Source organism: Physeter macrocephalus, chromosome 5 (assembly GCF_002837175.3).
Source record: "Physeter macrocephalus isolate SW-GA chromosome 5, ASM283717v5, whole genome shotgun sequence".
Taxonomy (NCBI): Eukaryota; Metazoa; Chordata; class Mammalia; order Artiodactyla; family Physeteridae; genus Physeter; species Physeter macrocephalus.
This window is the reverse complement of record NC_041218.1, coordinates 402,889-427,945: the sequence shown is the minus strand read 5'-3', so window position 1 is coordinate 427,945 and position 25,057 is coordinate 402,889. Positions and strand designations below refer to the sequence as shown.

Here is a 25,057-nt window from a genome sequence, read left to right as displayed (position 1 = left end):
AGGGGGGGAAGGGGGGGGGGGGGGGGGGGGGGGGGGGGAGGATGAATCGGGAGATTGGGATTGACATGTATACACTGATGTGTATAAAATGGATGACTACTAAGAAAAAAATAAATAAATAAACATACAAAAAAACAGATAAACTCTAGATATTCAGATGCCACTGTAAGTGTTTCAGAAGAGCAGCACTACTGACTAAAGTTACAGCTTTAAATTAGAAAATAAAACCCGGAAGCACATCACAATTTGGAGAAGGATTTCTGTGTCTTAAGACTTCTTACCTGTATAATCTGTTGATAAACGACCCTGTGAAGCTTCAGATATTCTTCTTCTTGATCTTGGATAAAAGATAAAACTTTGCTTTCTAACCAAAACCCAGTGTCTTCCAAAGTGGACAGGTAAACTTTGCCTTCTGAGCAGGACTGTCCAACAACAACAGAAGACAGGTTAGTCACAGAGCCGCTGGGCCGATACGCCCCGTGCTCTGACCCAAGCTGGCAGATGCACCTTGTGCTGAAGATGGATACTCAACCGACAGTGGAGGCTGAAGGCTCGCAGGGCAGTGCCTTCACTCAGGTGGTGAGGGCTCCCACCTGGCGACTGCAAAATCGATTCCAGATCCACCTGTGAAACAGGACATCTGCAGGTCAGGTTCCGGCTCAGCAGGCAGGCATGAGGTGAGGACACAGCTGCACGGGGAGAGGGCTGCCAGAGCAGCAGGGCGAGTGTCCTCCCTCCTCCAAGCCTCCCGTAAAGGGACAAAAAGACAACTTTTCGTAGGTGCGGCTCAAGGAGCCCTCAGGATCAAGCTTGTCCAGCCCTTGCCCCCTGCAGCCCCCGCTCCCCCGCTCCATCCCGCCGACATCCGACGTCTGGTGCTGATAGGTGGGAGCCTCTGGCAGCGGAGGAGACGGCCGAAGAGCCAGGACAGGGAGAGGAGATGGGAAATTCACAGGACTCGCTCTCCAAAGGGTCCTAGAAAAGCCTGCCCGGGACTCAGGGGTCTAGAATTCCCTCGTCGATGAGCAGGGCCAGAGCAAGGGGACCTGGGGTGGCGGGCAGTCTTCCTGCCGTCGGGCCTGTTCTCACAGACCGGCTCACCCTCAGAGTTGGACTCAACAGGACACTGGGCTCTGAACACGACTTGCTAGAAAGACCAGGGCCTGGAAGTGTTCACCCAGTCCCATCCCGCCCCCAGGTGAAAATTTTACACTATAAATGTGGAAAACTTAGACCTTACCCTATCACTCAACTTCCACGGCATCTGTATCTGTTCTACAAAGTTACCTTGGATGTTTCAAGAGCTTTCAAAAGACGGTTCAGTTTCTTCTGGGGCGCGGAGAGCAGGCACTCGCGATTCTTCGGGTGGGTCAGCAAGTACTCAGTGTAGACCAGCGCCAGCCCGGGTTTGACTGGGCGCGGGTCCTGGACCCGCACTTTCCGCTTAGATGCAGAGTTACCCTGAAAGCGCAGAGAGAGGCGCATAGCAGGAGAGCACGTGAGTTCTAGCATCCAGCTACCCTCCTTCAGCAAACTTTAAAAATAACACAGGTGTACCTTGCTCTGAGGCAGCTCTTCCGGCAGCGAGTCACAAATGAGCTCCAGGACGTGTCCCACTTGCCCCCAGGAGCAGAGACAGTCTAACAGAATACAGTAGCTCTTGTCAGCTGTTCCTTCCTCTTGGTTTCTTAGTGTGGAAATCACACCACAGCTGAAAATGCCACATATATAACATCATATCTAATAGCTCAAGAGCGATTTCTCACGTTTCTAAAAGGCGGGGAAAATGAAGAAGCTAAAAACTGAGGGTACATAAGCCCTTCCTATCGTGGGAACTCTCAGACGTTCTCCACCGCAGGAAAAATACACTGTTTTCCCACAGTTACTAGGCAGGACAAGGTCCAGTACAAAATGCTGACTCTGAAAGCAGCTTCAGGGGCCCCTAGATGTGAGGCACCGAGGACACACAAGGCACTTACAAACCCTGGCCTTTTGTTTCTGTGTTGCCTCTGTCAGACTCTAGAGTAAAGATCCATAATCTGGGGACAATACTTTTTGTTTAGCATCAAAACATTCTCTTTTTTAATAAATATGAATAAAAATAAGTAATTTTTACTGAGCTAATAACCAACACCCTAGCGCAACACTGCCCAATAAAAAACACAATGTGAGCCACAAAAGCAGGCCACGTGTGTCATTATAAAGGTTCTAGTAGCCACGTCTAAAAAGGCAAGATTAATTTCAATAATGTATCTTATTTAGCCCAGCCTACCCGCGACATCCTTTAAGACGTGGTCACTGTAGAAAACTACTGATGAAACATGTTACATTCCTCTTTCACACCAGGTCCCCGAGTCTGCGTCACACCAGGATGCCCACACAGCTCGCCCCAACCCAGACTCCACATTCTAAGCACTCAGAGTCACGTGTGGTCAAGGCTCCGTGGTGGACAGCGGGATGGCTCACGTCTCACCATCTGGCACTTGAACAACACCAGACTCTCAGTTTCCCGTGGTGGCTTCCTGTGTCCCTCAGCAGTCCCGGAGCCCTGGAAGCCACATCCCCTGCTCTCCCTGCCACACGGGAGGAGGCCAGGGGCAGGGAGCGCAGCACTGGGGGCTTGAAGGTCACGCAGGCATCACCAAGTGAGACCAGGAGCACACGGAGAGGGCGGGCACCTGAAGGCGGGCACAGCCGAGGCCGGCATCAGGGAGGCCAGCACAGACAGAGGGGTCTTGCAGCGATCATCCTGAAAGCATGAAAAGACACTCAGCAACAGGGGACGTAAACGATGGGATCCCGAGGGCCCCACGACTCCCAGGAGCCCATTTTCAAAGCTGCTTGGTAGGAATCGGAGCGATGCTCTCAACACACAACAGGAAGACTTAACCCCTTGGGGAGCATTAGGTTTGATAAGTCTTCTCAAACTTTTATAGGACACTTTACTACTTTCTGTGATGAATTATTTGAGCAAATATTTATTAAGCACCTACCGTATACCAGGAGATCCTCGGAATACAGCAGTAACCAGAATAGACAAAAGTCCTTGCTGTCAAGGCACTGACTGGTATTTGAAAAACAATACCGATGAAAGGAAAAAAAAACCAACTCTATACACTCAGTGTGTCCTGAGTATAAAACTCAAGGGAATGAAACTAGTCAGAAAAGTTCCCAAGTAAAATAATCAGAACACCTTAGGAAGACAGTGCAGTGCAGTGGAGCTACCTGGCCAAACCCAAGTCCCATGAGATCCCACACCCCAACCAGCTGGGACAACACACAGAGAAGGGCTGGTCTCTGAGGGCGGGGCTTTGGCAGGAACCAAGTGAGGAAGCCACCTCGGGCCCCACTGCAGCTACATCACCACCACTAGTATTATCACAGTAAGAGAGCAGACAGACCAGACTCCATCCAGATCACTTAATAAGAAATACCCTTGGTTGGATGAGAGGATGAAGGAAGATGGGCCCTAAAAGGAAAAGAAACAATTTTCCTGAACATATACATGAAACAGAAACAGGTGCAATGTCACAATCTGGCCTGTAATTAACCTGCATTCAGTCAGAGTGAACCCACCCTCACCCCCGACTCCCAATAAAGAAAATGTTTTCTTGATGTTACAACAGTCGGCTGGCAGCTACTCCTGATTCTACTTCACGTGTGGCTTACAGATGCCTTACCCACTTATGGGCCGACCACAGGGTTCTGGGAGGCACTGAGGGCAGAGAGCTCTCTGGCCAGAATAATTCGGGATTAAAGACTTAATTCACCACCTCCCTTTTCCTGGACACACCCGGGCCGCACTGTTCACCTGTCGTCTCGTCCAGTATCCTATGGCCTCTGTGTTTATCTTCTAATTCTCAACCCCATGTGATTAGCTGAGCTTTGAAATGTCCTAGTGACTTGGGCAGCCTCGATTATTTACCTTCACAGACAGGTCACGTCTGCATTTCAGAGGCAGAATGGAGCTCGGAAACATAACAGTCACAGAAATATGGCTCAGAAAAGCTAAGAGGTCCAAGGTCACATAAGCAGTTGTAGAAGAACCAAAAGTAAAATTTACCAAGAGAAGGGTGATTCATAAGACCTATGACCTTTCTATATTTAAGCCACGCTTTCCTCAAAACTAGGAATAAATTTGCATTTCTACATAGCAGTTTTATTTCCACTGGTTTTGAAATATGGCCTTTGCTCACAAACAGAGAGTCAAGGAATGAGGAGGTTTCCTTCCTCCAAACAGAAGTTATGCACACAGTTCTGTCTGTCTCAATAACACAGACACAACTCAGATACTTCAGAAACATGTGCTTGCCGGATGCTGTCAAATGCCTAAAATGGCCCCCAAAACCAAGGTGCTACTACATCTTGATGTTCACAAACTCCTCTTTCTCAATTCCCAGCAAATCAAACCAGATTCTAAAATAGTGTCAGACCATTAGAGATGGAAAACCAGTGCTCCCCCAGACAAGTCTCTGGGTGCTGGGATGGAGGCTGGAGGACACGTAGCCTCACCCCGTGAAGGGAGAGAGGCCGAGCGTCCTGCAGGGTGGGAGGTGGCTCAGCCCCCGACTCTGCAGATGAGGAGCAGGTCCAGAGGCTGGTCCTGCATAAACGTGACCTAGCGCACCTGCTTTAGCAGGGTGGCCCGTCTTACCTTAAACGCTTTCATGTACTCTGGCAGCATAGAGGCGAACTTGCTAACGGTGTACACTTTGGCCTCTTTGTTATTCTCCATACTCCTGTGAATGCTTCTCCAAAGAATCACAACGATCTCTAACAAACCCGCCATGGACGCAGCGTCGCTTATTGACAGCGTTTGGTCCAGGGCCTAAGATACAAAAAATTGTACTGTGAAAGAATCAAGTCATAATAACTCCCACAGCACTGTGTCTAAAAGCACATCTCAGAATTCCAGACCTAAGGCAGAGATGGAAGGAGAGGCAGACAGAACCCCTAAGACTGTGGTGTGATGTTTGATGGGATCAACTCCCCCTCGACCATGGGCTGCTCTGGTTTGTGGGCTGGCAGGGAGTGACAGCGCCAGGTGCCTGAGTGTTTTCTAGTGAATCCTTCCTTGTCTGCGCAGAGGGGTGGGGCTGCCTCCCCAGCACCACACGCTCGCCTGTGCGCGCTCCACTTCAGATGCCAGCCCTGTCCGGTGACTGTGACAAACTGACAACTTGCCACACAGGCCATTTCCTGGAAGGGGCTACCTTGAGATGCAAAGCAGGATTCATTTCAGGTGTTGGTATTTTTGTGCTACTCAGATGTAATGGGAAAAGATACAGCGAACAAATTAACTTAATTAATGAGGGCACACAGAAAAAACAAAAGTAGTTGCTACATAAAGTTAGATTTTTCAACAGGCACTAAATACCTGGAATGACTTATAGCTAAATTTAAAAAGCAATGAAACTACTAAAAGCTTAGACACTACTATGAGAATGATATAGATAACAAATTGACAAAACTTCAATCTGTATTTAATTTTACTTTTTACATTCTAATGATTAGCATAGCACTGTTATCATTAAAGTCCCCTGAGAAAGCCACCACTTCTCCTTTACAAAAATATGCTAAGTTCCAAGTCAGATTTCATTAAGCAGAAAGCAGAGATTTTTAGTAGATAGCAATGTGAAACGGTAAAAGAACCAATACAAAAAATTATGCTTTTAGCCATTAAATATTCTTAGAATGACAATATCCAGACGGCAAATTGTATTTTTTTCTACTACCGGTTACAACAGAGCTACGTATTTCTAAACGCTTGTGTTTTCTAACGGTACAGAAACTGACCTAAAATGTGGTAAAATGCAAGCTTTCTCAATAATGTCTAGGTTCATTAAGGCAGTGGAGGGTTCCTTCAATATTTAAGAACTGTAAGTTTTCGCTTTTTGGCGAAACCACCTCCACCATCCATCAGCACGAGTGTGAAGGGGTGGCCCAGAGGCGCAGGGCCCCGCGAGCCCAGAGCTGGCATCCCAGTGAGGGTTTCTAAAGTTACAGGATCACTTTCCTAAAAAATCCTGCCCACCCAACCCATATACTGAGGGGAAAACCCTGAAAAGAGGAACTCAAATCCCACCAAGAAAGCAGAACCAGCTCCAGACGCACCCAGCTGAGGGTTTCCTGAGCCCAGCCTGAACAGGCCTGTGAACTGATGGATCTGCTAGGCAGACTCAGTTGTTAAGATGACATCAGGCTCTTCTCTCTCCTCCCGCTTCTGCCCCAGTGGACAGACAGGAGAGGGGATGCTGAAGCGGAGGGGCGGGTGGGGTCCGGGGAGTGCTCCCCCCAGCCCCCGGGCAGGCCGACTGAGCCCCACAAACAGCCCGCCGGTGCATCCCCAGCCTCAGCGCGGGGCGACCCTATCGGCTCCTGGCTCTCAAGGGCCGAGGGCCTGCATCCAGGGAGGGGACGCGGAGGCATGGGCGGCCGGACCGCGCAGGAGCCTCACCCTGCAGCCAGCGTGCACCACGTTTCATCAAAAGGGCAAAACTATCTTCAGTGACTTCCATATTTTTTTTGGTTTTAATTGAAGTATATTCAACATCTTGTGACTTTCTTTTAAAGGCCAGTTTCCTAATCTACATAGCACCACAAAACTACCCAAAATTTTTACTTTAGAGGTACATAGAAGCATGAGAGTTTGTTTATAAGCTTAAGATACTGCTTATAAGTAATAACGTGTCTAAGTCTTAAATATTCCTTTTTTAATGATATAATTGCTCATTTTGGGTTCTGAAGAAATACAAGCTGTATAGCTTCCTTGATAAATTACTTTTTCAAAGACAATTCTAAATAAAGCTCAGTCCCAAAAATTCAACCCCACGACGTTTCTAGTAGAATCTTAGGGCAGTGGCGGTGAATAAATCCTTAAGAGCGCCACCACCCATCTAGTTGTAAAATACGGTAACGTCCAGACCCAATCCACGTGTGCCAAACCCCAGGTCGAATTAAAATATACAGAAGCTTAAGGTGAAGAAAACTGGGAAAAGAGTGTCACCAATAATAATTTTTCCTTTGTATTAAATCCTACTCAAACTCCACAGTGAACTACAAAGGGTACACAGAAATTCTTTCTGGAAAACTACTTATGATCCTCCAAAATAATTAGGTGACGTATCAGTACTAAAGGAATAAATGGAAAATAAAAATATCGCTAAGGTAACGGCTTGTGGAAATACCACCTGTGCCTCGCTGCCCTGCCCTTCTCCCGCGGGAGGAGCACCCGTCCCGGTCCCCGGCCCCGTTCCCTGACCCCGTGGCCCCGACCCCGGCCCCGTGGCCCCAAGGAGGCGCTGGGCGGCGGCTCGACTCACGCTCACGTTCTCCTTCCCCCGCTCCTCATCGCCCTCCCCGCATGCACTCAGAGCCCTCCGGATGCAGGCGTTCAAGCAGTGGCGAATCACATGAATCAGCTTTGCTAAAATGTGTAAGACAACCAATAATTAATTTACGTGTATCTGCAACAAAATTTTCTAACAGTGAAATTATAATCCCCAATAATTAAAGTGTTACTTTACGGGAACTCATTAAGAACCACTCTGAGCGCGAAGCAAACACGCCAGGCTCACTGCGCGGGGCGGGGCGGGGCGGGGCGGGGCGGGGCACCTATGTTGGTGCAGGCGGTGTGCTCGTGGGCGTGCTGGTAGAACCTCCGCGCAGCCGCATGGTTCATCTGCAGCAGCGTCACGCAGCGCTCGCACCACACCTCCTCGGGCTGGTTCACGGGCAGGAAGGAGTTGAAGATAAGGCCCACCAGGCGCCGAGTGACGGGCAGAGAGTCCGACTCCAGACGGACCAGAATGTGCTCCATGGGGCATATTTTCCAAAACTGTGGATAAAGCACATGTGCAGAAGGAAACCATCAGTCGTTCCTGCAACCCTGAACACATTCCAAGCAAAATTTCCAGGGTATAATCAAAAAGGAATAATTTTTACATTCAAGGAAATTCATCCCAAATGATTATACCAGAATCTGTGACACTTCTGTATACAAATTAAAATAAAGCCATATTTTAAAAAACACTGACACGTAAGGCAGATATAAGCACAAGGCTGCTGGGACTAATATAATCCATCAGGACCCTCAGTGGACCCTCAATTGACAGCTTTGATTATCAGTCTAATAATTTTAAAATTTCCTAAAACACCACAACTTTGGGCCCATTAATATGAAAAGTGAATTTAAACATCTACGACAGGTTTGGCACAGAAAGCTAAAGTGAGTCCCCCGTTTCCCACCTCGGACACAGAGGCACCCCTCACGGTCACCGCTCCCGCCCTCTCCTGGGTGCTGCCCGGCTGGCCACAGGCCTCCTCCAGCCGCCTCACAGCCACTGCCCACACCTGCACACGGCACGACTGTCATGCTGCCCCGCAGCGTAAAAGCATGAAAGTCGTCCACTGCCCACAGAAAAGGGCCAAACTTCTCAGCAAGAAATTCAAAACAAGGGGAATCACCACAGAATAACGGAAATAAAATAGACTCTGACGGTGCAGTGTTCACATCCTGTCTCTGTCACTTGTGCAAACACTCAACGCTCATCTGTGTAAAGGGGACAGCGCCACTGACACAGACTTTCCTCAAGGGCCTGGTTCTCATGACCGTCCCCTCTCTCCAGGACTTGCAGTGGGTCTTTCTCATCAGCACTTAAGTACGCTCCCCGGTCTCCTCCTCCCCCCGCACCCCCCACCCAGGGACCGCCCCCCGCCAGCTGCCCGCCTGGCCCCGTCCTCACTCCCACGATGCCTCAGTCCACCCTCCAGGTCAGAAGGACCTTGCGCATTCAGACAAACATACTCCCCTTCTCCCGAGGAAATGTCTGAGCATCCGACACTACGACCGTTCCCCCAGATGCTCCCGGAACACTTCCATGCGCACACTTGGTGTTTCTGAAATAGTCACTGTAGTAAAGACAAGTGCCGCCCGACAGCCATGCCACCAGCTGAGTGTCGACCCCGGAGCGGCCGGCACAGCGACAGACAGATCCCAAGAGGGAAACCGAGGCACTCAGGAGAGCAGGGGCTTCTCAAGCCTCAAGACCTCGCAGAGTTCAGACCTGCTGAAACCAATATACCCAAGAAACACTGTAGGTCACAGCACTGAGACTGGATCGAGGGGCAGTGCCTAAAAGAGAGGGTTTTCACATTGGAAAGGTTGGCTCCTGAGCCCTCATGGAGACCAGACAACCTTGAACGGAAACTAGCGATCGGCACTTACACCAAATGCCAAGGTTCCACAGGTTTTTCTTGCAGTGAACATTCCCCGCAAGTCTGCCTTTCGAGAAACTCCCCATATTAACCTATTTTTCTTTGATTCACTTTTTCTAAAATAAAATGAAGAACAATTCTGATTAGTTTAGGGTTCTTCAATTACCTGATGTTTTATTTTATCTAAACATATTACCCACAGGTTGATATTAACATCAGACAAGACCATAAACAAAATTGCTAACTGGTGTTTCATTCCTAATGTTAAAAATAATTGCATAGGGGCTTCCCTGGTGGCGCAGCGGTTAAGAATCTACCTGCCAATGCAGGGGACACGGGTTCAAGCCCTGGTCTGGGAAGATCCCACATGCTGGGTAGCAACTAAGCCCGTGCGCCACAACTACTGAGCCTGCGTGCTTTAGAGCCCGCGAGCCACAACCACTGAAGCCGTGCGCCTAGAGCCCGTTCTCCGCAACAAGAGAAGCCACCGCAATGAGAAGCCCGCACACCGCAGCGAAGAGTAGCCCCTGCTCGCCGCAACTAGAGAAGGCCCACGCGTAGCAACGGAGACCCAACGCAGCCAAAATTAAAATAAATAAAATAAATAAATTAAAAAATAACTGCATATTAAGAAACCCCCATTTTTTTTAAATAAAGATGTTTCAATATTAGTAACTGTTGATTTGGCCTAAATCTCAGATATACAGTACTAAAAATGTAGAATTTCAAAACAAACAGTAAACAACTTGAAACCCCTAGCACTGACAATGAAAATTATAAACAGAAGCCTAATTAACTAAGTTGGTAACTGCCCCTTGGCCACAGGACATAATTTCATCTAATCAGCTTTAATTCTCTACCATGTCATCGTGCCCAGGGCCTTCGCAAAGAAGATGTGGCTCCTAGATCCTGAGTGCAGCCCTGCCAGCGCTCACCAAGGAAAGTAAGGAGGTGTAGCCCTCACTCCTTCAAAGCAATGTGTAGGAGGCCAGGCTGTGCCAACGTGCACCACTAACGCAAGCACAGCCAGTGCCAGACAGCACAGTGGCACACTGCCTGTCACTCCAACCTGCTGGACGATCAACCCCCCTTCCTGTTAGCTGCCTCTCCACAGGCCTGTCAATCTCTGACCTTGATTTCCAAGGAGAATTAGCTGGTGCGCCCATAACAAACCTTTGCAGAGATCTCACAGGTAAATCGCGCTCTGCCTTGCTGTGCAAGCCAACGGCTGACATGAAAGAAGCACCCCATTAAAACATCGCTCTTCCTCTTCTGCCCTTGCTACTCCCCCCAACCCCAAACTCTCCGGTCAGACATGTTGTCCAGGTCGTCCCTGTTCCCTTGGGAAGACCCACAAACCTCAGAGCACCTGCTCTGTCCACTGCCTCCCCAGCCATCACCTCGGCGATCCTCTGCGAACGGGTGCACACTTCAAACCAAACACTAAGCGGAAACTCCTGTTTCAGATTCAGAACTACACTTTCAACAGGCTGTTATAACAAATCCAACCAAAACTGCAGCCAGCCTTTTGGTTAACAAAATTGACATGCCGATTCTACACTTTATATGGAAATACAAAGGCCCCAAACCACCAAGAACCCTGAAAGAGGAGCAGAGCGGGAGGACACGCACTGCACGACGTCCTGCAAAGCTGCAGTGGGCTCGGAAGTGCGGCCTGGCCTGAGCAGGAACAGGCAGAGCCCAGAAAGAGACCACACACAAGCAACTGATTTTCAACAAACGTACCAAGGCAGTACGACTGGGCATGACGTGGGGTATCTGTACCACATGGGCCACGTAAAATATTCTATTTTTCTCATGAAAAAAGTTCACAGTTCAAAATTTGAAAAGCGTAAAATAATGCGTAACCTCTGCAGCGGTAAGGCCTCCCCAGCACCCTGTCTCTAGACATCCAGTCCCCTCCCCTCGCCTCAGAGACTGGTGCCGATTTCCTGTTTTCTCCCAGGGATGTGTGAGCCGTAGCTGAGCAAATGTACACATATGTTCCCCGTCCTACGGAGCCGGGAGACCCTGCAGCTCGTCTGCACTCGCTCCCACACGCCTCGCTGAGTGGCCCTTCCTCCTAAGTGCGCTCCTCTCTGTGGCCGCATGGAAGCATTTCCTGGCACGAGTGCACGCCAGGGCCATGCGCTGACCCTACACTGACCGACGTGTCAGCTTGTTCCCAAATCCGGGGCCTCGACACAAACAGCACTTTAAAGTAAATTTCAGAGAGCTACTGTGCAGGGAAGAAAATTCAGTGTTAGCAAATAATAATGCAGACCCTTATAACTAACATTTTTAGCCAAAAGCTGAACAGAACTAGAGTTAAGGGAAAACACTCTCCCCTCAGTAGTTTATACCAAAATGCACACAAATCAACAAATACCTCCTTGCTTCCTTCTGTAAATGTGGGGGGATGGGGATCTCATACCATTTTCTCAAGTATTATTTTAAGTGCTTACTGTTTGCCAAGCATTTAAATATTTCAACAAAAACTTTCATGTATAGGATAAAAATATAATTTAAGGTGGGGGCTGCTTGCATTAATGTCTTTCAAAAAGAAAACATACATTGACAAAACAAATAAAATTTTATGACACAAACAACTAGTAGAATATACCAGACACCAAATGGTTTAAAATGCAGTCACGGAAACTCTTGGAATTAAAACTGCTTTGTCTTTTTGTTGTTGAAAATAAATGTACTTATTTATTTCGTGTCTTAAGTAAGAAAACCTCTGTTCACCTTACCTTAGCAGCCCTCACAGCCTTAACTTTCAGCAGCATTTCAACAAAAGCCACTCTCACTTTCTCCGAATTGTCATGGAGACAGTACTTTAACGTTGGCAAAAGTTGCTCTAATAACGGGTGGCTTAATTTATTATCCAAAATTATCGGCAGGCACTAAAAGAAAGGAGAAAGATGAACAGTTCAAAATTAGAACATAAACCACGAAAAGTTCAGGTAAGAAAACTTCAATTCCATCTTTACTAAAACTACTAGTGAAATACACATACCCACAGAAAATAACTCTTTTCTAACACCTCTTCATATAAAAAGCATATATTAATGAATTAGTATGGCTTCCGTGCCTGATAATCAGCTCATCCCTTGCTTCATTCAAACAAGATTGAAGCGGTTACGAAATAATTTTTCAGTGCTTTCTCTGAACTACACTTCAAAGGGTTTTATTAGAGTTGAAAGAAACCAGAGGACCCTGGTGGAGAGGCCCCAAAGCTGGAGTCCAAGAGTCCTTTTAAGTTCTCTTAACATCCCACAGATTCCCTGTATTTCCTGACTCGATGCTGCATGAAAACGAGGGGCACAGGGCCCGCACAGCTGTGCGCACACCTCACACGGGCGTCCAAGAGACCGGCCCAAGCTCAGACCAGACACACACGTCTGAAGAGCTGATGCGCTCCACACCACCTTCTCTTTCCAGCTGTTAGGATATACATTTTTAAGAGACTTTATATCTTAAAGATCACACTGAAATATTTACAGATGAGCTGATAAATGTCCTGGATTTGCTTCAAAGTAATGGTGTGTGTGGGATGACGGATGCAGCTACAGTGAAAGAAGAGTGGATGTACCCTGAGAACCGCTGAAACTGGATGATGGACAAAGAATATTTTTGTAAGTTCTTATTTAAAGTACACACAGTACACACAAAAAGCCCATTCTAATGTATAATAACGTTAAAAAATTTTAAAGACATGCAGCTACTACTCTAAAACACTATGCCCTCCCCCCAACACATACACTAAAAACTAGTATTATTTCAAGTAGACTATTTTTTTAGAAAACACTTTTCTTTTGTTTTTTTAAAAGGTTACTTTGGATCTACAACGAAAATGTCAATAATGCTATATTTATGGAGTAGGGCTATGGGTGATTTTTAAATTATTCTTTCTCTGTATTTGAGAACTATTCTACAATAAATAGGCATTGCTTATATAATTTAAAACCTTACCTTAAAGACAGAACAGCGCACGTCAGCAGAGCTCGTATCAAATGCCAGTTCCTCAGTTACTTTCTTGAGAAGGTCAATAAGAATGGTCGGAGGCAACATCTCCCAGTACTTGGAAGTTATTTTACAAACACCAAGGATCCCTGTGGAACGGACCATCGGATAGGGATCTTCTAAAAGGCTCTATAAGTACAAGAGGGAAAGAGCCTTAATAATCTTAAATTAGTTCACTTTTTATCAATATTGGCTTTACACGCGGACACAGTGGGCAGTCACAACCTAACAGACGTTTCAAGTCATAGAGTCACACACAGACTCGGGGATCTTCAGTTTCTTGTCGTTTCTGCAGCCGAGTGTTTAAGGAGGACATCAGACGCAGGTGGTGCCTTACTTGCCAACCCCGTCTGCAGGACTCTGCTGACAGCAGGGCCCCCGACACAGGCCCCACCACGCAGAGGGACACTCAGGGACTTCGGTCAGTCCTGTGAGACACAACCTATTAAACCACTCTCAGGAATTTCCAAAATGCTGTAATGCACTAAGCCCAGAATAAAGGGAGCCTGCTTGTAAAGAACCGATCCAGGCAGCGGGCGTCCGGGGTTGCTAACAACATAAGTGGCGACGACGTTATGCACCCCCGATGGACGGACACAACAGCCGTGGAGCATCTAACACAACAAACGTGACCCCAGTCAACTCTCTGTTTAACCAACTTACGGGAAATACAAAGGGCAGAGGCACGCATCAGGGACAAGCAGGCTAGGTTCTGTGGGAAATGCGAGAATAATCGGGCTTCCTCAACAACAACAAAAGCAAGCAAGACAGAAAGAACAAAAGAGAGAGGGAGAAGGGGTGACTGCTAAGTGGGGACGGATCGTCTAAGAGATGAACACACACTGGCCGACCCAACACAGGTCTCATCCGGACACAGACTCAAACAAAACTGGAAAAAACATCACTGAAATGTCACTGAAAAACAATGACTGGATATTTGATGACATCAAAGAATCACGATTCATCTGACTTTAGTTGTGCCAGTGGTAGGATTATGCTTTAAAAAAGGGCCCCTGTCTTTTAGGGACACCTACTGAAGTAATCAGAGTTGAAATCCTTGCTCAGATCTGCTTGAAAACAGGGGAGAAGAAACCAAGTGGGCCCAGGTCAGTATCACCGGGACCGTCTGGCAGCACATGGGGTTCACTGTACAAGGCCTCTACTGCTACGTGTGAAACTTTCTAATTCAAAGTTTAAAAACAAAAATAACCCTTACTCCACGACTAGACCAAAAGAAGGCCCAGCTGGGGATGAGCAGTAAGCACGTCCTCCCTCTCCTCCCCGGCGGCGCTGCCAACACCAAGGGGTCCTGCGGGAAAGAGCAAGCAAGGGGCCGCTCCACATACCGCAAGGCAGAGGGCTGCAGGCGGACCCTGCTGAGCCCACACAGAGCTCAGACCAGCCCCAGCCCAGGGCCAGGACCCGGCGGACACAGGGCAGCTCGGGCGTAAGCGACCTGCCAGGAAGGTCTCGAAACGGACGCTGGGGGCCAGGTGCACAGGAGAGCCAGCAGTAACTCCAAAACCTCCACGAGAAAGAAGAAAGGAGAGGACGCCACGCAGCAGGAAAGACCCCTCCCTCCCCACCCGGGACGGTGCACACCAGCTGGCCTGTTCCTCCCGCAGAGCCCAAGGGGAGCCCCGTCTTCTGACAAGCCCTGTGCATGGATGCAAAACCACGGCCAACTCAGCAGACAAGGAAGAAGCTACTAATACTCAGCTCTGCACAGCCAGAGAAAACCCAGGCCAGCTGCCTCTTCAACCCAATCCTTTATTCAAAATAGGGATGGAAAAGTGAAGACGACAGGTCACTTGAGGAAAAAAGATAAAATAAATAAAATAAGAAACAGAAGAGAACATTAGGAATTCACAGGTTTTAAGGCTTTTGTTTTCTATGAACTACTTCCAACATTATTCCTCAGAAATAATTCTGGATAATCACCTTGCAACACACAGTCCCACAGGACTCAGGGCCCACATCTGTGTCTCCAATCAATCATGCTGTCACCAAGATGAGGGCACTTGACTTGTAAAGTGGTTTCTATGAGGAGAACCACTGCACCTCACCTCCCAAACCACAGGCATGCATGGAGGCCTCGATCTGCCATCTCCAACAAGGCCTCCCTCCACTCCAATCCAGCTGGAGAAAGAGCAGAGCAGAAAGCCTGCAGGACACGGGGTCAACGATGCCCTCACTTCCTGGACTCCCCCCACCCCGTCCACCCAACAAGACTCGCTGCCACCTACTCAGGCCCTGATCCAGCAGCGTCATGAACTCGCCGCCAACCCACGGGCCAGACTGGCCCGTGCCTAGCCCTGTGTGGTCCACAGGGCGTGAGAATGGTTTTTCACTCCTGAATGGTTGGAAAAAGGAAAAATATTCTGTGACATGAGACTATTACATGGAATTCACACTTTGGTGTCTGTGGATCGGTTTCATTGTAACAAGCCACCCCTGCTCCTCCCGGTACACGTGTGGCCGCCTTTGTGCCACAGCGGCAGACGGAACAGCTGTGACAGAACAGCTGTGACCACGTGGCCTGCAGACCTAAAATCACTTCTGTCTGGTCCTCTACAGAAACAACTCCTGCTCTTAAATACTATAGTTATTAACTTAACTACTACATTGCCCTGCTTCCTAAAAGAAGTTAGGAACAAACAGACACTGGAAAGTAGAAAAGAAAAAGATTAAGAAGATCTCCTTTGTCTAAGATTCAAACCAATGGACTGAATTTCATGCTACAGCAGCAGAAAAAAAATCAAAAGATAAAGAAAAACATCCTTAAAGTTTCAGATACCCTCGACACTAGAAAACAATACAAAATATTTTGGCAGTCCTGGAATAAAATGATTTTGAATACAAAATTCTCAACCTGGACAAACCGTAAACTGTCACAGAAAAATAAAGAACATTTTAGGGCTCAAACAGTTAGAGGCACCTGCCTCCCTCAAACAGTTAGAGGCACCTGCCTCCCCAAGGACGCCCTGCGGCAAGGTAGGACCCACCGAGACTCTCTCGGCTCTCACACTCACTGGCTACCATCACCCCCTCAACACGTTCACTGCACTCCCGAAGGTGATTCCAGGCTTCCAGAGGACCTGCTGCTTACACATGAGCCTTTCCCTATCAGTTTTCGTCCCAAACAAGACTTAGAGTAGAAACTCTGTTACTGCTGTTTTAAATCTGTTTTGACAGCGACATCTCATTTTTCTGAGATTGTTGACTAAGTTTTGCTACTTGAAAAACATAACCGTATCTCCACTAAGACATATGCAACTTTAAAAAATAACCATAACATCAATGTTTTCTACAACCTACCATTTTTTTAATTTAAAGGAATTATTTAGAATTTAATATTTCTTGTTCTGAAAAAAAAAAAAACACTTAAGTGACTTCGACAATCTTTTAGTGTTTTTCTTTCCTTAAATTCGAACAAAATAGCATGCAATAATTTTTATATTTTAAACAGTTAATAAAACAAATACAAAACTAACAATGATTAATCCGAATATAGACTGCTCTGCGTTATAGAGGACTCTGTGCGACAGTTACAACCCTTTACATAGTTTAATGTCCCTTTGTACAGTTATAACCACTGTCATCTTAGGGCTAGGGATTGAGCTAAATGCTTTATACACAAATTTTCACTGAAACCTCATCACAATCCTATAAAATATTATTCCCAGTTTTAAAGAAGAACCAGGACTAGAGAGAGATTAAGTAATTTGAACGAGATCAGACTTATTAAGTGGGAACTGGCATTCAGAACAAAATGCCTGACCCCACGCTAAATCACTGTACAAACTGCCATCTGCGGGCTGACAGGTGACCCCAGTCCCGCAACGTCTTCTTCGTATATGGTCAGGTCAGCGGCTGGGGCCAAGCGATCACTGTAGGCAAGTAACACAACGGGTCCAACGTAGGAGGGGTGGTAGCTGGGCCACTGCCACACACTCCATCTTTGCATTCAAATGCAGAGACTTACACACTCAGGCAAAAACAGAGGTGGTTCATAGATTGGACACCTGCATTAAAAAGAGCAAAAGTTTTTTTCATAGTTTTATGGCTAAAAGCTACCAAAATCTAGTTTTGCTTTGCCCAACAACATCTTTCCACAAAATTAGCCATGATCCTCAAAGGGACTTGTAAATAAACATACATGTAGATGAGGCACACATGGCAAAATACTAATGACTGTTCATTTTAGGGGTGTGTGTGTCTGTGTGTGTGGCTGGGTGTTTATGCATGTATATGTGAATGCACGTATGTGAATGCATGTGAAGAGGTAAGTAGACACATACTCATTATACTATTATTTCAACTTTCTGCGTGTCTGAGATTTTTCATAGGAGATCAGAAAACAAACAAACCAAAGGAAGTTTTTAGGACTGCTATGGGTAACCATCATTATCATGGCATTTTTGCTATCACTTCCTAAAATGTTATTCTACTAACTAGGACAATAAGTAATATTTCTTAGCTTGTGTCAGGAGACCCTGCAAATGTAAAGGGCTGTAGAGAAAGAAGCAGAGGCTCACACTATCCCACCAGGTGAAAAGAATCGAGATACGCCTTGGAAATAAATGTCGCATCCTGATGTCCTAACGTCTCATTTGAAAAATCAGTCATCTGAAAAAAATCCATTGCAACAGGCATTACTTGCCTTAAAACATAACCAGTGTGTGTTTGTTCACAACGCTGCCACACAACTTTACAGCAGGCACTATCACCATGCCCGCTTCACAGATAAAGACAGAAAAGTCAGTGCCCAAACTTGCCCAGAGTTTCACAGCTATCAAACGAGGGATGGAATCAAACCTGGGGTCTGTCCTCACCCTTGTTACACTGTCTCTCTGCTGGGGCGACAGGGATACACGTAAGACGCTTAAAACTACACACAATAAACGATTAGATGTTCTAAAGGAGACTGAGACGAAGAGGAAACAGACTGCGAGTCCACACTGTCACAGAAGGTACCAGGGAGAGAACGGATTTCCTTGAAGAATGTCAAGATCTGGAAAGCTTGCCATCTGGGGTCAGCACAGGGCAGTTACGGGGGGATGGCCAGGACCCACACGAGGCCCAGACAGAGCTGAAGGCTTAAGGAGCTCGACCACATGAAATACATACATAGAGTTCTTCAAATTGTTTCTGAATTTCGCTATCCATCTCAATGGCATTAAACTTTGGATCCCTAACAGGAAATGCTTCAACAAACAGCAGTGCAGCATTGGACCGGACTTCCGAGTTTCTGGCCTGGAATAGTTGAAAGAAGAATTTCAGAATCCAAAGAAAGAGCTGACATTCAAAGGCTTCAGTGTAGAATTCCTAAAGTAATGCTTCTAGTGTCTCAATACAGACTTATCTACAGATTAAAGACAACTGTAACATTTAAACTAACCAAACTTGTGAGACCTTCCTTAAGTGAAGCTGAACTCCCAGCTCCATGTCGATAAGATATTAGAAGATGTTTCCTTGCTTCAAAGCCCATCTTGTGTCATTAAGAAACAGTGACCATCACGTCCCGCTCCCAACACCAGAGTCACCTATGTTGAAAATTACCCGTGTGCTCGTTTGACCACTCCTCAGAGTGCTGTCATCTTGTCCCCCAGTCACCAGCAGGAGGTCCTGAGGACCAGGACGGTTCAGCCCAGCTCTGCCGGTTTACTTAGCATGACTACCCTCCTTCCAGCTGTGCAGTCCGCACTAAACCAATTCAGATTCCCAGTTTAAGAAATGCTTTTAATAAAAGAATAAAATATTCACCCAAAATCTCACAGCATTCCCAGCCTCGAGTCTTACTTTTAGTGCCTTACTGCAATTCTGAATTAGAGTATGTTAAGCTCAAAAGCATAATTAGCATTCTAAACAGAGAGAGACTATTTAAGAGGTGTACCTTTAATCCTCTCCAAAGGATGGGCTTATATAATCTGTAAAGCATCTCTTCCACTCCCTGCCGAACTTCCTTTTGACGATGAAAATAACTCAGCACCTAAGAGCCAAGAAAAGAAGAAAAGAATGGTAACATGGGTGTTTTCAAAAAAGCATTTAAGATCCTACTTTGAGGAAACAACAGGGAGCATAGGCTGCACCTTATTCATAAGTCTTGACAATTCTTTCTAACAGGAACCACAGTGGAAAGACATGCTGACAGCACGGAACATGGAAATCATGCAAAAGCCATCTATGGTGGTGAGAAAGACCCACGGCCTTGGGCTGTACAAAGGTTTGGGTTCCAGCTTCTACTCTTCTACCAGTAGCCACAAAACCTCATAAAAAGTCACTTACACCTCTGACCTTCAGGGTCAAATGAAAAAGGAGTCAGCCTAAGTGCTTTCTACAAGCCATTCTGGTTCTACAATGCACTGGCTACAGCCGTCTTTGGTTTTAAGAACCTATACTGGGCATTCAAAAACAGGAGATACCGTCAGCCCTTCACAGCCACAGATTCTGCATCTGTGGATTCAACCAAGCCTGGAGAGAAAATATTTGGAAAAAAAAAATTCCAGAAAGTTTCAAAGCAAAACTTGAATTTGCTGCTTACTAGCAGCTATTTACATAATAGTTACATAGTATTTATAACTATTTACACTGTATCAGTTACTGTAAGTAATCGAGAGGTGATGTAAAGTTTACGAGGATGTATAAGGCACTGGAGCATCCGTGCATTTGGTACTCAATCCCCCGCAGATCCCGAGGGGTGACTTTATCTCAAATAGGTGTCACTGCCTAGTGATCCTTCCCTCCAGTAGAAACCTAACTTAGATGTCAAGTTCATCCCCAAACTCATGGATAATCAGAAAACACACTGCTCTTTTAGCTCCATCCCTTTGTTCTCTTCTACTCCCTTTTTAACCAGCCAGAATCTTCCGGCAACTCTTCACAGACTCCTGTCCCCAACAACAATCAGTGTTGCCTTTTTCCTTAATTCACAACTCTTGGAGCTAAAATTATATTAATGAAAAATGGAAAAATTTTTTAAATTAGGCTATAAAACTACAGATTATACTTTAAGCACACTTGAATCAATTTTGCCCTGAAAGAACTACAATCTGGGGATTATTTTTTTCTGATTGTTAATTTTTCATTTAGGAGATTTTAGTCTATCATTTGTTTTTCTGTGTACAATATTAATTTGTTATCAATGGTATACTCACTTCATAGAAAGGTTTTAAACAGCTGTACTGAGATACAATTCATATACCATAAAAGTCACTCTTTTAAAGTACATAGTTCAGTGGGTTTTAGTATATTCAGAGTTGTGCAACCTTTACTACTACCTAATTTTAGATTTTCATCAACGATATGACGATTTCTTACTTTCAAATGACTCCTAAGGTATTTCCTGAAGCTTCTTTCAATATAGCAATAAAATGACTTATCAGGTAAATTTGATATTTATCGAAAAAAGGATTTGAGAACGAAGCTATAATGTGTTATAAGCAGTAGGAACAATTACTTGGAGTCCAGGAATACATTTCATTTGAAAAGTGAAATCTAATATTCTGCCTTTCAATTCCTTCTGTGCATTTTTCCGTAAATTTAACAAATGATGATACCTATACTTATAACACCTTAATCACTCACACTATCACAGCAGAAAATCAGGTATGAAAAAGTCTTTAGTTATTTGGTTCAAGAGTGAAGCAACTACATCACACATCTGTACAGTTTAACATGACGTGATTCCTGACCATTAAATAGAATCTGAAACGCCAAATCATACACATGAAGTAAGTGACCCCAACTGTCCTACAGCTTATGAAGCACCTGGGATTGTGTATGTGCTGGGGGTTGGTGGAAGGGGCATGTGGGTATATTTATCCCTGGTTCTTTATCTTTGGATAATGCAAAGTAAATCATCAAAAACATAAAAGACATGGGTTTTGTCCATTCAAACTTAATATAATTAGTATATTTACGTCCTACAAATAATAGTTTCACTATACAAAAAAGTAAAGAGGTAGCCTTTCTTCCCTTAGCTTGACACACAGTTGCCAAAACTAACAGAAAGCAAAGAAGGCGTGGCCCCTGGATTAGGACACTGATCAACACCACAGACCAGACCTTCCAGTTCCTTCTCCAGGATCACTGTGATTAGCCAACTCCTATCAGTGTAATAACCGCACTGACAGCGGAGTCTTGTTTAGTCAGATCACGTACAACGTGAGGATAAAATCCATATCCAAATTCTGAGGCTACCTTTTAAAAATAAAACTGTATCAAGAGAAACTATCAAAACATTTACTCAATTTGGTTTGCAGAATACAAAGTGGAAATGTAATGTATGAGTAAATAACAAACAATAATCTCGAATAGCCTCTTTTTTTGAAAACAGTGGTAGTGGAAGTAAGGAAGTGACGATTCTATACATTTTTATATCGAATAAATTAATTAAAGTTGTTTATGAATAAAGTTCTGATGTCTTAACAGTAGACCTTTGTTTTCCTAATCAAAACTTTGGTGGCAGGGTAAAAGTCCCAGGTTCCAAGTATCAAGATTCTGAGATATCCTTTTAACGGATGCCTGTGAAAGCTTAACAAAATTTCACAAAAACAATTATCTGAAAACAAAAAAGATGAGACATGATTTTCAAAAGTGCTGTGAGAGTGTGGCTCACCTCGCGCACTCTGGTGTGCACTGGAGACTTCCGAGGAAGGTGGACCCCGTGGTACAAGAAGTCCTGGATGCAGCCATTTTCGATGGCCTGCAATGACACCCCAACGCAAGAACTTGGGTGAGCGCATTCCCACAGACGGCAGGACAGGCAGTACAGCGGTTAGAGCACAAAAGGACCGTTTGATCTGTTCATCTTCTATTTCATGACGGAAAAAGCCTGGATCCTTTCATCAGAGCTTTTCGACTTTAAGTCTACACCTCTTAGAATTCCTTTCATCTTCATATACCAAAGAGAACTTTTAGTTTCCTTTGTCTTGTTTGATGAAATATCACATTTGTGCTAAATAGCAGGGCACTGGAGCCTGGTTCAAGCCAGACAGGGCTCAGAGACTAAAGGGGACTGGGCAGTACCCTCTCCTGAGTCATCCTGATAATCTCAGAAGACTGGATATGTTCCAAGAGTCCCCCCAGAACTGACAATGAACTACCTCTAAGGTGGGGGCCATGATTCCAAACTGACCAAAACACCACCGTTCAGGGCTGCCACAGAGAGGGGCAGGGCAGGGGCAGATATGTGGGTAGCTCCTCCTTCAAGCCAGGACAGTGAAGGCCTGGTGTGTCAGCCTCCATTCTGCCTCCATACCCAGGATTCCATGGTTTTAGGGAAGGATATAAGGAACACTTGCTACTAACATTTTTACCTCTTCTCCATTAACTTTGAACTGTCTGACTTGAGACGACATAGGAGACACACGGCACTGCCAGTCAAGTGTCTGGGCCACAAAAGTTGACCCCTGAGCACTAACTACCAGAACATGGACATCCTGCCACTGACCCAGGCTTTTCAACATTATCAGTGGCAGACATTTTTTTTTAAAGAGAAGAGGGAAGAATGCTCTAAGAGATTTAAATGCTGTAACAAGCAAATGCCATTGGGAGACTTGTGGGATCCTGATTCCAAAAAAAACTATAAAAAGACATTTTTTAAACAAAACAGAGAAATTTAAATATGACCCAACTAATTTTTTAAATACCCAGGAATTGTTAATTTTGTGAAGTAGGATAATGGCACTGTCTAACCATACTTTTTAGAGATGCATACTGAAGTACACATAAATAAGGTGTCACGTCTGGAATTTGCTTTAAAAACTTGAAGGGACAGAGGGAAGAGAGGGAAGGGAGTGAAACTGAGAAGTACAAATTGCTAGTACTAATTTGGTACAGATCTAGTCAAAATTAAATTTTAAATTACAAACTCCTATTTTTTAAACCACTACTGGAGAAAAGGGGAACAAATACTCCTTCCTGTGAACAAGTTCCATGCAGTAATAAAGCAATGCAAAAAAATGCATAACAATGTCCCGCTTCTGCCATTTCCCCCCAAAATTATACACTGTTAAACTATTCTACAAGTTGTCAGCAGGGGAATAGAAGTGGTAAGTTTTAGTTTTCTAGAAGTAGATGTCAGTGACAGAGCCCAGCACAGTTAACCAAAGCTTAAGCTGGGCAGGAGAGCAGCGTGGGCAGAAATAAACTCCAAACATCCAGTGGTTAACCTCCCCTCTCTCCACCCCCACCAGTCCAGGGCCTGCTCCCCTAGGAGGAAAGACCCCTTTATGACTTAAGAGTAAAAATGTTACCCTCAGAAGGAAAAAAACACATCTAAGAACCTGCATGAGAAAAACATAAGGGATATCCAGACAAAGAAACTTTCTTTTGATTTTTTTCCCAAAGAGCCTGTGAATGTTTAATCGTGACTGTGAATTACACAGCCAGAATGTAGGTGCTATAGTCATTAAAGGCTAGCTGTCTTCAAACACAGTCTTGAAATTCTCAAACGATGTTGCTGAAGAGGCGGCCTGAGGGTCCCGAGGAGCACTGGCCAGAAGAGACAGAACGCAAGCTACAGACACAACCCTAAACTTTCTAGAGGCCACATCACAAACGGAAAAAGAAAAAGGTAAACTTGTTTTAATAATATAGTTTGTTTAGCCCAATATATCCAACGCACTATCATTTCAACATGCAATCAATATTCTTTTTAAAATAACCACGGGATAGTTTACATTCTTCTTTTTCCACACTGTCTTCCAAGTCCGGTGAGTTTCTTACATTTACAGCCCATCTCAGTTTGGACTGGCCACGTTTCAGAGGCCCGGCAGCCACATGTGGCTGGGCACTACAGGTCTAGAGCTGCCAAAACGCCTGGGGCAAAAGTCTTGATTCCACGCAAACTACACGGCACAGTGAGTCAGGGCACCTTGAGGCTGTGCTCAGGCACGGACGTGACCCTGAGTGCGCGTGGAGGACGCTCACCATGGGCTTTAGCGTGACAGACAAGCATCAGCACAGGTTTCAAATGGCCCTAATGTAGCTACTTATTTAGTAACCAGAACACAATAAAAACATGTTAACGTTTCATAAGACGAAAAGGAAATACCTCTAATATTTTCCCCGAAGCCTTTTTCCAAGCTCTGAAATAAACTTCTGCAATGTGTACCATCAAAGATCTAAAAGAAAAAAATCAAAAAATTTTAATGCAAGTCAGAAGAATTATATTTTTAATATGTATCGTTTCAGGAACTCTCTTCTCCTAGGGAAGAAGAAACTGCTTTGGACTAGTGCTTTGCAAAGCAGAGATATGTTATCCACCTGCAGCAGAAAGTAGAAAACAAAAGTCCGGAGAAGGAGGACTGAAATGTCAAACCAATTCTTCCTTCTCAGTCAGGCTTCCCCAGAACTTTACTATTTCCTATAAAACTATGACACAGAGCCCAGAACCAAATTCTTAAGTAAAAAACCTTTAAATATAAGTACACTTTTTGAACTGAAGTCATTTTGGACTTTCCGCACTAATTTGCTCAGGTACAGGGAGCCATAAAATACCAGGGCTGACTTAGAATCATAATCAGGAAAATCTGCTGGTTCAACCCAAATATTCTGCAAATGAGGGAAGAGGAGAAAGCATTCTAGTAAACAATCAGAGATCCAGAATCACATCCCAGCTCAATACTTACACAGCTGCCTGACGTAACCAGGCCCACCTCAAGAGTTTGAGGATTTGGTATTTTTTTTTTTTAGATTCCATATATATGTGTTAGCATACGGTATTTGTTTTTCTCCTTCTGACTTACTTCACTCTGTATGACAGTCTCTAGGTCCATCCACCTCACTACAAATAACTCAATTTTGTTTC

At 45.2% G+C, this 25,057-nt stretch overlaps 1 protein-coding gene across 5 annotated transcripts in view; it reads right to left on the bottom strand.

The window, feature by feature from the left end:
* The window catches only part of NCAPG2 (non-SMC condensin II complex subunit G2), a 61,441-nt gene that overhangs the window by 23,531 nt on the left and 12,853 nt on the right, over positions 1 to 25,057 (bottom strand). For all 5 annotated transcript variants that reach the window (XM_024129588.3, XM_024129583.3, XM_028489499.2 and 2 more), the window contains 14 exons: positions 24,302 to 24,371; positions 21,863 to 21,949; positions 19,139 to 19,234; positions 18,373 to 18,498; positions 13,192 to 13,371; positions 11,970 to 12,122; positions 7,615 to 7,837; positions 7,323 to 7,426; positions 4,655 to 4,828; positions 2,679 to 2,749; positions 1,558 to 1,711; positions 1,288 to 1,461; positions 508 to 624; positions 282 to 422 (listed from right to left, as the gene is read on the bottom strand). In XM_024129588.3, the coding sequence (XP_023985356.1) occupies positions 282 to 422; positions 508 to 624; positions 1,288 to 1,461; positions 1,558 to 1,711; positions 2,679 to 2,749; positions 4,655 to 4,828; positions 7,323 to 7,426; positions 7,615 to 7,837; positions 11,970 to 12,122; positions 13,192 to 13,371; positions 18,373 to 18,498; positions 19,139 to 19,234; positions 21,863 to 21,949; positions 24,302 to 24,371 (1,870 nt within the window). The remainder of the gene's footprint in view (positions 1 to 281; positions 423 to 507; positions 625 to 1,287; positions 1,462 to 1,557; positions 1,712 to 2,678; positions 2,750 to 4,654; positions 4,829 to 7,322; positions 7,427 to 7,614; positions 7,838 to 11,969; positions 12,123 to 13,191; positions 13,372 to 18,372; positions 18,499 to 19,138; positions 19,235 to 21,862; positions 21,950 to 24,301; positions 24,372 to 25,057) is intronic.